The sequence below is a fragment of the Hemibagrus wyckioides genome, linkage group LG07, assembly GCF_019097595.1.
Source record: "Hemibagrus wyckioides isolate EC202008001 linkage group LG07, SWU_Hwy_1.0, whole genome shotgun sequence".
Classification (NCBI taxonomy): domain Eukaryota; kingdom Metazoa; phylum Chordata; class Actinopteri; order Siluriformes; family Bagridae; genus Hemibagrus; species Hemibagrus wyckioides.
The window spans coordinates 32,842,401-32,854,471 of NC_080716.1; the positions used below are offsets into that span (position 1 = coordinate 32,842,401).

A 12,071-nucleotide genomic window follows, 5' to 3' on the forward strand; every position below is an offset into this window, starting at 1 on the left:
AGGAGTGACGCCTTACAAGCTGGAGTTTAAAACAATACAAGTTTCAGCAGGCTCCGAGATCACTGACCAGAGCCTATTGTTTCCTTAACTGGGCTGCTTCCTACATGAGCACATACTCTGGGCATGAAGTTTAACGTCCCTATCTTCCAAAATGTGGTATATTTCTACCTACACAAAATGTAGTCCATTAGCCGACACATGAACTTTTCTTTAGACACCACAAACATGAAAAAGATCATTCTAGCATCAACAATATGGACTGTCAAAATATTTTGGTGGATTAAAAATATTTGTTTTTTTTTTTAAGGTAAATGCATCATGGGTAAAGAGCATACCTTGTCTCTGGCACAGATGTGCTTCTTCCCATTGACCTCACACACTCTGGCCATCTTTAGGAAACGGTGGTAGTCTGGGACGTTCTTGATGCCCAGGTGATACGAGTCTCTGTTCCGATGGAAAATGCATGTATGTGGTGCTTTATAAATAGACAATACATCCCTTACAGATTTTATAGAACTTTGCTTTCACAAACTCTTATATGGTTATCATATTTATGTTGAGCTGTTGAATTCTAGTGTTAGCATCTTGTTGCCCCAGGCTAGTTAGCTTTAGTTCACAGTTATTTAGGTTCGTAAATAAAGTATCTTCCAATTAATGTCACTATGGCAGAATCATGATGTTTGTGTGATCACTCTATATGTTACCACTAATATAAATTCATTCTAATACAGAAACATTAACATACCATATAAATGAAACAAAGTTCATGTTAAAGACTCACCTCGCAAAATAATCCCACTTGTCCACATCAATGCCAGTCCTCTTATTTGCCACAATCTCATACAAGAAGGACTGTTCCTCAGGTCTTCCTTTGTATGTCCACTAATGGAAAAAGAGATCAAGAAATCAGTTCAGCTGCAATACTTCAACTTGTAAACAACATTGAAAAGAAAATCCTCTACCGTATCTTTCGAGCCAGAGAGTCCAACAATTTGTTCTTTGATGAATTTGAGGTCGGTGTCAGAAAGACCATAATGTTTCATCATAGGCTCCAGGTTATTCTCCTTCACCAGATGGTCAAACATGTCCACCGACGCATTCTCATGCTGCAATGAAATAAAGGGGAGGCACTGAACATAACAAACATGCATTACACATTACACATGCAGGTGTTCTACATGCTTTATAGTTTTTCCATAATTATTGTTCTTTAATGCTACCCTAATTATTGTTCTTTAATAACCCTAACTAGCTGGTTAACCCCTGGAAATTCCAAGTTTACACTGATGAAGCGATTGTAACCAGCTCAGGGGTGTTTTAATAATCAACAGAGATTAAAAACAATAGTTAATCATGGTATTACAAAAAAAGTTAAACAATTCTAACTAATTGAGATATTATATGTCACATACACAACCATTCCACATGTGGCCTCAGTCCTATGCAGGTAATCAATGCTGATGCACCTGTGCATGCCTCTATTTAAACTCCATAACCAATTTGGGGGATATGTGGGGATTAGGTGGTTTAAGGTGTTGGACTACTGATCGAAAGGTTGTGGGTTCGAATCCCAGCTGCCACTGCTGAGCCCTTAAGCAAGGCCATTAACCCTCAGTTGTATAAAATGAGATAAAATATTAGTTACCCTGGATAAGGGAATCTGCCAATGCAAGAAATGTACATGCAATTATACCATTGATTTTCAAACTGTGGCAGCTAGCACAGGCTGGAATGATCAAACTTTCCAGGTGGTTTATGTACAGGGTCTCTCAGAGGTGTTGAAAGACAAGCTGGCTGATCATGATCCACCTGGGGCCCTGATGACCCTGTATAGTTGTTTTAAGGAACAACAGTTGGATGACTGGTCAAATAGTGTCTAGACAGAAGGCCCATCGAGTTCCCCTGGGCACCCCAAACCACTAGATACTAATTGCAAGACCCATTGGGCAGTTGGGCCAGAGCCAGGCCAGATAGCCCTCACGTCTGTGTCACCTTCTGGCTTGCCCTTTTATGTTGAAATAGCCGGTCTTGCCAGAGTCCTTGCCTGATCCATTCTGAGGCCTTACGTCTCATTGCTTGGTGGTGCTCACTGCTACTGGGATGGCTTAAGTCACTTCTCATTAGACTCTTTCCACCCTCTACTGAGCCAGCTTCTCCCCCTTCCTGTATCATGGATGGACCCTGTCCTTTATGGTAGAATGGATCTTAGATTCTCGCCGCCACCGAAGAGGCATCCAGGATTTATTTGACTGGAAGGGGTAAGGTCCAGAATGACTGCCAGAAGAGACAGTTTTCACCATATGGAGGCTCTAGACTCTGTAGGTTGTGTCTGTGTGATTTGTCCTGCTGGGGTGCTCAACCTCCCCCAATGGGGATATGCCACCTTCTTTGAGTGAATAAGCTATTCTTGGTCCTTCTTCACCGAAACTGCAGTTAAGACTGGCAACCCACTTTGCCCAAATTTGTTGCCTTTCTGTGCTGTCAGCTCTCTTTCTACTTTGCATTGTAAGATGCTAATGCTATCACTTGGGCAGTGGTAGCTCAAGTGGGTAAGGCTCTGGGTTGTTGGTTGGAAGATTGTGGTTCAAGCCCCAGCACAACCAAGCTGACACGGTTGGGCCCTTGAACAAGGACCCCAACCCCCCTACTCTAGGGTCACTGTATCATGGCTGACCCTCTACTCTGACTGCAACTCTCCAAGCAGTGGATATGCAAAGAAAGAATTTCACTGTACAGTAATGAATATGTGACAAATGAAGGCAATTTAAAACAGTAAACTCTATTTGAAATGAATTAGAGCTGCATTTGTTTCTAAACTGAAAAGCATAAACAATGCTGTCAGCAGTGATTTGATTCTTACCTCCCATTTCAGATCAGGACGGACCTTTGGGATAAACATGCGGTCAAACAGATGAGAAAATGGGCCGTGACCTGTCAAAGTGGACGATTGCTAGATTAATTATATGTATGTGTTCTTTATTGTGGACATCATAACCACAGCTCATCTCTTCAATATGACTTTTTGTTACTGTTACTTTTCGAAATAAACACTAATACTCACACTAAACAGCAACTTATATTAATAACAGAAAGAAGAGAACCTGATCACAGTTTCTCAATGTGTAAATGCAGGACTGGCACACTATGAAACATCAAGTGTGTCTGTGTGTGTGTGTGTGTCTGTGTCTGTGTGTGTCTGTGTGTGTGTGTCTGTGTGTGTGTCTGTGTGTGTGTGTGTCTGTGTGTGTGTGTCTGTGTGTGTGTCTGTGTGTGTGTGTGTGTGTGTCTGTGTGTGTGTGTGTGTGTGTCTGTGTGTGTGTGTGTGTCTGTGTGTGTGTGTGTGTGTCTGTGTGTGTGTGTGTATGTGTCTGTGTGTGTGTGTGTGTGTGTGTCTGTGTCTGTGTGTGTGTGTGTATGTGTCTGTGTGTGTCTGTGTGTGTGTGTGTCTGTGTGTGTGTGTGTGTGTCTGTGTGTGTGTGTGTCTGTGTGTGTGTGTGTGTGTGTCTGTGTGTGTGTGTGTGTCTGTGTGTGTGTGTGTGTGTGTGTGTGTGTCTGTGTGTGTGTGTCTGTGTGTGTCTGTGTGTGTGTGTCTGTGTGTGTGTCTGTGTGTGTGTGTGTGTGTCTGTGTCTGTGTGTGTTTGTGTGTGTGTGTGTCTGTGTGTGTGTGTCTGTGTGTGTGTGTGTGTCTGTGTTCACCCAAGTCATGGCACAAGCCAGCGATCTGAACACACAGGACGTCTTTTTCCTTGATGCCAAGCTCTGGCTGTTTTTCTCTTAGAGCTTTAATGAGACAACCTGCTAAATATCCAACACTGAAACACACAAAAATCAGAATGTCTGTTTAATCAAACATGGACATCTAGTTTTCAAATCAGGATAAAAGCCTTATTTCATTATTATATTATTCTTACCGTCTTGAATATTCTTGTTTATCTATAGCTTAGCCCTTTAGCCATTAATGAACCCTGCATGTGACTCAGGTGACTCTCATGTGTCTTAAATCAAATCGCTTATTGTTTAAACATTTTGCTCGTATATCACTGGTTTAACTAACTAATTAACCAGCTAACTAATACCAGCTAACTACTAAACTAACACTAGGCAGTGGGTTACACACACTCCATGTTGAGGTGTGTTATGCTAGCTGCAAGAATACAAGGAACTGACTTATAGAACCAAATAACATGTAACAAACTGACCGTAAAAACATTTGCCATGTAAAATGTAGTGTTAAATAATTTTATTTGATTGCTTTAAGTCATGAGAACCACTGATGTTAGCTTGCTAGCTTGCACATGTCTAGTGACAGTGATTTATGAGTGAATTAGAAACTACAGATTACAGGTTTTTATAGTCTATGAGGCTCACACACATGGATACACACCCTATTGAGTGTTCAAATCGGTTGTGTGAGGCTCCAGGAAACACAAAGTAGGCTCCTCCCAGCTGTTTAATATACCGCAGTCTCTGGAACTGAGGAGTATCGATGATCTTCACCAGCAGGGGGTGGACCTCGATGTGACCGTGGATTGGGTCATTAAACACCTGAGCAAGAGAACATACAGTACACTACCATTTAAAAGTTTGGGATCACTTGGAAATTTCCTTGTTTTCCATGAAACACACATGAAATTACAGAATAGTATTACTATTTACTTATTACCTAATAATGAATATAACAATATTAAACACTATTCAAGAGGCAGAATTTCAGGTGCTGCTGAGGCTGGAGCTGAAAATGGCATTAAAAAAGTTTTATCTCTTCCATATACAAATGCTCAGAGCTGGCTCCTGTCACTAGTTATTGACCTCGACCCCTATCAGCTGTCCAACTATAGGCCAATTTCAAACCTCCCCTTTGTTCCACAAGGTTCCGTCTTAGGCCCACTGCTTTTCTCCCTATATATGCTTCCCCTTGGTTTAATTATTCATAATCATGGTATTAGCTTCCACTGTTATGCAGATGACACACAGCTATATGTTTCAGCTAAATCAGATGAGAGACACCAGCTTATTAAGATAGAAGAATGTGTAAAGGACATTAGACATTGGATGGCCACTAACTTCCTCCTGCTTAATTCGGACAAGACAGAGGTGCTTGTACTAGGACCACAGGCAGCTAGAAGTGAGCTTTCTGATTACAGAGTAATGGTGGATGGTCTTTTGGTTTCATCTTGTCCAGCAGTAAAAGATCTTGGTGTGATTATTGACTCTGGTCTTTGGTTTGAAGCTCATGTAGATAATATCACTCGGGTAGCCTTCTTCCATCTCAGAAATATTGCTAAGATAGTTGATGCTTTTGTTACCTCTAGGTTGGATTATTGTAATGTCTTACTGTCTGGATGTTCCAGTAGGAGCAGGAACAAGCTCCAGTTAGTCCAGAATGCAGCAGCTAGAGTCCTAACTAGAACCAGAAGATATGAACACATCACTCCTATTTTAGCCACACTACATTGGCTCCCAGTCAAATTTCACATTGATTATAAAATTCTGTTAATGACCTATAAAGCAATAAATGGTCTCATGCCACAGTACTGGAGCGATCTTTTAGTCTTTTATGATTCACCACGCCTATATACACAGTCTCAATGTTTAAGTCTAGGCTGAAGACAGAGGTGGACGAAGTACACAACTTCCTTACTTGAGTGAAAGTACAGATACTACTGGTCAAACATTACTCCATTACAAGTAAAAGTTGTAAAGACAGATTTTTACTTAAGTAAAAGTACAGAAGTTCTTGTTTTTAAAAGTACTTAAGTATCAAAAGTAAATGTCAACGCATTGTTTTATTGTTGCATTGTTCTATGCAATACTTACAGTACCTTTTGTAGCATCCTAGTGAATATACTGACCAGTTTGTAGTATCTGTGGAATTAAGAGCTTTTAGAATGTTACAAAACCTATAGAAATTAAACAACTGAATTGACAAAAAAGACAGGTATAATCATTTTCATTTTTAATTTAACACTCCTACCACCCCCAACAAAAAAGTACAGGTACATCTCAAAAAATTAGAATATCATGAAAAAGGTCAATATTTTTTATCACTCAGTTCAGAAAGTGAAACCCATATATTATATAGATTCATCACACATAGTGAAATATTTCAAGCCTTTATTTCTTGAAATTGTGATGATTATGGCTTACAGATAAGGAAAACCCAAAATTCTGTGTCTCAGAAAATTAGAATTTTACATAAGATCAATAAAAAAAGATATTTCAAAGAGAAATGTCAGACTTCTAAAAGTATGTTCATTTCTATGCACTCCATACTTGGTTGCGCCTCCTTTTGCATGAATTACTGCATCAATGCGGTGTGGCATGGAGGCACTCAGCCTGTGGCACTGCTCAGGTGTAATGGAAGCCCAGGTTGCTTTGATAGCGGCCTTCAGGTCATCTGCATTGTTGGGTCTGGTGTCTCATCTTCCTCTTGACAATACCCCATAGACTCTCTATGGGGTTCAGGTCAGGCGAGTTTGCTGGCCAATCAAGCACAGTAACACCATGGTCATTGAACCTGCTTATGGTACCTTTAGCAGTGTGGGCAGGTGCCAAGTTCTACTGGAAAATGAAATCAGCATCTCCATAAAGCTTGTCAGCAGAAGGAAGCATGAAGATTTCCTGGTAGATGGCTGCGTTGACTGTGGACTTCAGAAAACACAGTGGACCAACACCAGCAGATGACATGGCAGCCCAAATCATCACTGACTGTGGAAACTTCACACTGGACTTCAAGCAACATGGATTCTGTGCCTCTCCACTCTTCCTCCAGACTCTGGGACCTTGATTTCCAAATGAAATGCAAAACTTACTTTCATCTGAAAAGAGGACTTTGGACCACTGAGCAACAGTCCAGTTCTTTTTCTCCACAGCTCAGGTAAGATGCTTCTGACGTTGTCTCTGGTTCAGGAGTGGCTTGACACGAGGAATGCGACATTTGTAGGCCATGTCTAGGATTCGTCTGAAGCTCCCCCAAATTCTTGAATGGATTTTGCCTGACAATCCTCTCAAGGCTGCGGTTATCCCTTTTGCTGGTGCACCTTCTCCTACCACACTTTTTCCTTCCACTCAACTTTCTATGAATATGCTTGGATACAGCACTCTGTGAACAACCAGCTTCTTTAGCAATGACCTTTCATGGCTTCCCCTCCTTGTGGAGGGTGTCAGTGACTGTCTTCTGGACAACTGTCAAGTCAGCAGTCGTCCCCATGATTGTGTAGCCTACTGACCCAGACTGAGTGACCATTTAAAAGCTCAGGAAACCTTTGCAGGTGTTTTGAGGTAATTAGCTGATTATGGTGTGACACCATGACTTTCCAATATTAAACATTTTCACAATATTCTAATTCTCTGAGACACAGAATTTTGGGTTTTCCTTATCTGTAAGCCATAATCATCACAATTTCAAGAAATAAAGGCTTGAAATATTTCACTCTATGTGTAATGAATCTATATAATATATGGGTTTCACTTTCTGAACTGAGTGACAAAAAATATTGACCTTTTTCATGATATTCTAAATTTTGAGATGTACCTGTACACATCTATGTGTATCCACTCATGAACATTTCAATCTAATGGTCTGTAAATGAAGACTGGTCAGAAGAAAAATCTAACCTGCTTTAAAACCCAGCTACACAACATCAGCTGTCCAACCACCCAACAGCAACACTGCTTTAACAGAGTTATATATATTTCCACAATTCATTTACACCGTTTTAATATGCATTTACACCATTGTCCAGGCTCCTCCCTCCTGTGGGCAATGCATTGTGGGCAATATTACCCGTTAGAGTGTGCACTGTTCTGCACTTTGAATTTCTACTGGAAGTAGCAGACCATCCAGGAATGTTTGGAATACTCTTTTCAGTATACTACGATTTGGGGCATAATAATTCTATTTTTGAATACTATTTAGGACACATAGTATGAGAATTTGGACACAGCATACGTTTTTGTGTGTTAACATCATTACCAATGCGTTGGTGGTGTATAATATACAAAGCATATATTCATCCATTTTGTCAGCAATTGATCAGTTGAGCAATTGAGTTAAATTATGGAAAACCACTGAACTTTACAACACGTGACGCTACAAGAGTGAAAAAAACTGTAGTGGAGTAAAAGTAGAGTATTTGTCTTTCAAATGGAGTGAAGTTAAAGTAAAAAGTATCCAGAAAAAATAATACTCAAGTAAAATACAGATACTCAAAAAGTGTACTTAAGTAGAGTACTCAAGTAAATGTACTTCTTTACTGTCCACCTCTGGCTGAAGACACATTTGTTTAGTCAAGCTAAACAATATATAGTGTTTCTTAGGTAAAGGAGCAGATCTGGAAGGTTCATGGTCATAGAGTGTTTGGTGTACTGGGATGTTTGGATGCTGTCCAAACCACCCTCACATGGTCACTCAGGTCACTGACTGTGAAGTGGTTGGACGCTTTATGTCCCGGGAAGCCTCCATGTCTGTCACCTTCTGGCTCTCCCTTTTAGTTATGATGTCATAGCTAGTCCCTGCCTGCACTTTACATATAATCTACATTATCTTTAATCATTACTACTATATACAGTAGTAGAAAAAGGCATTATTTATAATCCCTCTCCCCAGTGTCACCCAAATGAGGATGGGTTCCCTTCTGAGCCTGACTCCCTCATCTCAGGGAGTTTTTCCTTCATCCTTTTTCAGTCATCGTTGCCTCAGGTTTGCTCATTAGGGATAAATGTTAGGGATAAAATAGTAACTTAACTATAAACTTCATAATTTTTATTCTATGTTTTTAGATTTCTGTAAAGTTGCTTTGAGACAATGTCCATTGTTTAAAGCACTATACAAATAAAGTGAATTGAGTATACAGATGGTACTGGATTAAGCACACCTTACCACACTGTCCAGTGAAAAATAAACTTGTGATGCCGTTCCTAATGCTCTCAGCCAATTAAAAACTAACATCTTGTATTCATTTTAGAGAAGCGGGATGGTTTATGATGACGGTTTAATATTTTATATTTGATAAAGACTTATGCAAAGTAAACACACCTTCTCGTGTCCACTTAAATCCTGACCACTTTGCCCTGGAAGAAAAAAAAAATACATGTTAAAATATTTTGCCTGCCTCTGGTCAGAATGATAAATTTCTGAAGAATAAACACTCCACTGCATTGCCAGTGACATTATTGCATTACTGATATTTGTTGTTCTGTAGATTTTAAGTAACTTGGCATGTATAAAAGTCTACACACCCCTGTTAAAATGGCAGGTTTTTGTGAGGGACAAAAATGAATCCATCTATACATGTTTTGTGAAAAACAATCAAAAACATTTAGAAAAAATATGAAAAATAAAACATTTACAATAACCTAGGCACACCATTTCATAATTGGGGTGTGGCAGTATTCAAAATGAACCAATCACATTTTTTAATCTCACATCCACACCACCACAGGAATGACTTCACCAACAGAAGATCAGTGTTTGTGAAGGAGTGAGCCAGAGTCCAGACCTAAATTACACTAAACACCTGTGTGAAGATCTTAAGCAAGCCTTGCACAAGAGATACTCTTGCAGTCTGATGGATCTAGAAAGGTTTTGTAAGAAGGAGTGGGAAAATATTAACATGTATCACACCTACACCTATTAACATGTATCACACCGGGAAAAAGTATTGAACACGTGAAGAAAGTGAGGTGTAAAAAGGCATGGAAAACCAAGACACCTGCTGTAATCAATCAGCAATTAGAAAGAAGTCCTGCCCACTGGTCAGTGCAAATTAATATCAGCTGGTTCAGTCCCAACTGGTGGCCTATAAAAAGGTGTCTCATTACCAAGAGGTCACACAAGAAACAGCTCATGATTGGGTGAAACTAAAGAGTTCTCTCAAGACCTTCACAACCTTATTGCTGCAAAACATACTGGCACTGGACACAGAAGGATCTCAAAACGTCTGAATGTTCCAGTGAGCACAGAATAAAAGAATGATCAGAAGAGGTGTCCAGAGCCAAGGATCACTTATGGAGAACTTCAGAAAGACATGGAATTAGCTGGTTCAAGTGTTTCAAAGAAAACAATAATGCACTCAACCTCCACGGCCTGTACACACGCTCACCACGTAAGACTCCAGTGCTGAAGAAAACGCATGCTGAAGCTGGTTTAAAGTTTGCTGGACAAGCCTGTGAAATTCTGGGAGAACATAGTCTGGTCAGATGAGACCAAAGTTGAACTCTTTGGATGCCACACCATGTTTGGACATCACCCCAAAAACACCAGACCAACAGTGAAGTTTGAAGGAGGGAACATCATGGTGTGGAGATGTTCTTCAGCACACGCTTCTGGCAGACTTCATATCATTGAAAGAAGGAGGAATGGAAAAATGTCCCAAGACATTCTTGATAAAAATCTGCTTCCAGGATAATGAAGATGAAACGAGGGTGGCAAGACAGTGATCCCAAACACAAAGCCAAGGAAACCCTCGACTGGTTTCAGAGAAAGAAATTAAAGCTGCTAGAATGGCCCAGACGATCACCTGACTTCAATCCAATTGAAAATCTATGGAAAGAACTAATGGTCAGAGTTCAGAGAAGAGGCCCACGGAGCCTTCAAGCTTTCAAGACTGTTTGTGTGAAAGAATGGGCCAAAATCACACCTGAGCAATGCATGCAACTACTCTCTCCATACAAGAGGCGTCTTGAAGCTGTCTTTACCGACAAAGGCTCTTGTACCAAGTATTACACTTCATTTATGGACTTCTTATCAACATCTGGTGAAAAGTTCATGTCAGTAGCACCTTTAGAAATATATTTATTGAGAAAAATGGTGAGGTTCAATACTTATTTAACCCGCTGTATGTATACCTAGTGTGTATGGTTTTCCTTGTATTCTGGTTAATTTATTTTGTTTTCATTTGTTCCTCTTTACTAAAGAGGTTCCACCCTTGAACCAGTCTAACTTCACACTTTCAGCATTGTGACATAACTCTGTCCAGAATACCAGTTCATCCTGTCTGAGTATTTTTTTATACAGTTCTTAGCAACCTCCTTAAACAGTAATCCTTGCATGTTAAGGTTTAAGCTGACATCCAGATAACAAGCATAAAATATTATAGACATATATATGACATTATATAGACATATATATAGACATTGGGATATATTTTTATAAAGAATTTATGATACAGATTTCTGTTGTTGTAATTAATAATTATTGTGAATCAGCAATGAAGTTTACAATCTGTACCTTACCCTTCTGTTTCTGGTCGCCTCTGCCCTGCGCCATGGCTGCTGTTCTCTTCCCGGGAGTTGACACATCCTCACACGGGCGTTTTTGGCTCATGATGCTGAAGTTCTCGATCTGGAGATCTGGAGATCAGTGTTAGGAGGTTAGCTCTTTAAATAAATAAATAAATAAATAAATAAATATATATATATCAGCTACATACCTTTTAATTCTACTGAAAGTTGAAACCTGGAGAGGAAAGAGGAAAGAGCAGCTGGTCAGAACACGGAGGATTTGTAAGTGACTAGCTCAGACAGGTACTCACCTTTTATACCACAGACAGGTGGGTGGATCCTTAATTTTAAAAAAGAGAAACAAAGAAAAACACAGTGGAAAAAAGCAGTTTTCACAATCGATTTTTGGGGTATGAAAAGGTTTACAGTGTGCTTGAATTCAATTAAAATTTGGGGATTAAATGGCTTTACACTTTGCATTTAAATTACTGCTCCAGATAAGGTCATGCTCTGACCCCTCTATGAAACATGGACACAAGATTCTCTAACAGTAAATCATTCTGTTCCAGTCCCCAAGTTTAGCCATTTAATTAAAGATTAGAAGCTGTGCACACCAGAGTTTGAGTACAAAAGTATGTTCTTCTGTTATGTCAGACTGCATCGTTTCACATCAATAGGCTGAATAAACACAATTCATTTTATTGCAGTGAAAATAATTGCCCTCTTAAATATACTCAGTCAAACAATGAACTAAATTCAAATGTTAATTGGATTAGATACGCCCAGGGTTAATTACTGCCAGGCCTCCAGGTAATCACAGTTAATGCCATTAGATCTTCCCAAATAGA

At 39.7% G+C, this 12,071-nt stretch overlaps 1 protein-coding gene across 2 annotated transcripts in view; it reads right to left on the bottom strand.

Annotated features, from left to right (window-relative positions):
- Window positions 1-11,578, bottom strand: part of LOC131356062 (deoxynucleoside triphosphate triphosphohydrolase SAMHD1-like) — a 17,634-nt gene extending 6,056 nt beyond the window's left edge. Inside the window, exons 1-9 of one of the 2 annotated variants that reach the window (XM_058394830.1) lie at window positions 11,433-11,578; window positions 11,236-11,352; window positions 9,038-9,072; window positions 4,385-4,545; window positions 3,697-3,812; window positions 2,861-2,931; window positions 963-1,106; window positions 782-882; window positions 336-444 (exon numbers count right to left, since the gene is read on the bottom strand). In XM_058394830.1, coding sequence (XP_058250813.1) covers window positions 336-444; window positions 782-882; window positions 963-1,106; window positions 2,861-2,931; window positions 3,697-3,812; window positions 4,385-4,545; window positions 9,038-9,072; window positions 11,236-11,326 — 828 coding nt within the window. In that variant the 5' untranslated portion in view covers window positions 11,327-11,352; window positions 11,433-11,578. Of the gene's footprint in view, window positions 1-335; window positions 445-781; window positions 883-962; window positions 1,107-2,860; window positions 2,932-3,696; window positions 3,813-4,384; window positions 4,546-5,822; window positions 5,866-9,037; window positions 9,073-11,235; window positions 11,353-11,432 lie in introns of those variants that run through there. The other variant, XM_058394831.1, reaches the window with a different exon arrangement.
- Window positions 11,579-12,071: the final 493 nt, after the last annotated feature.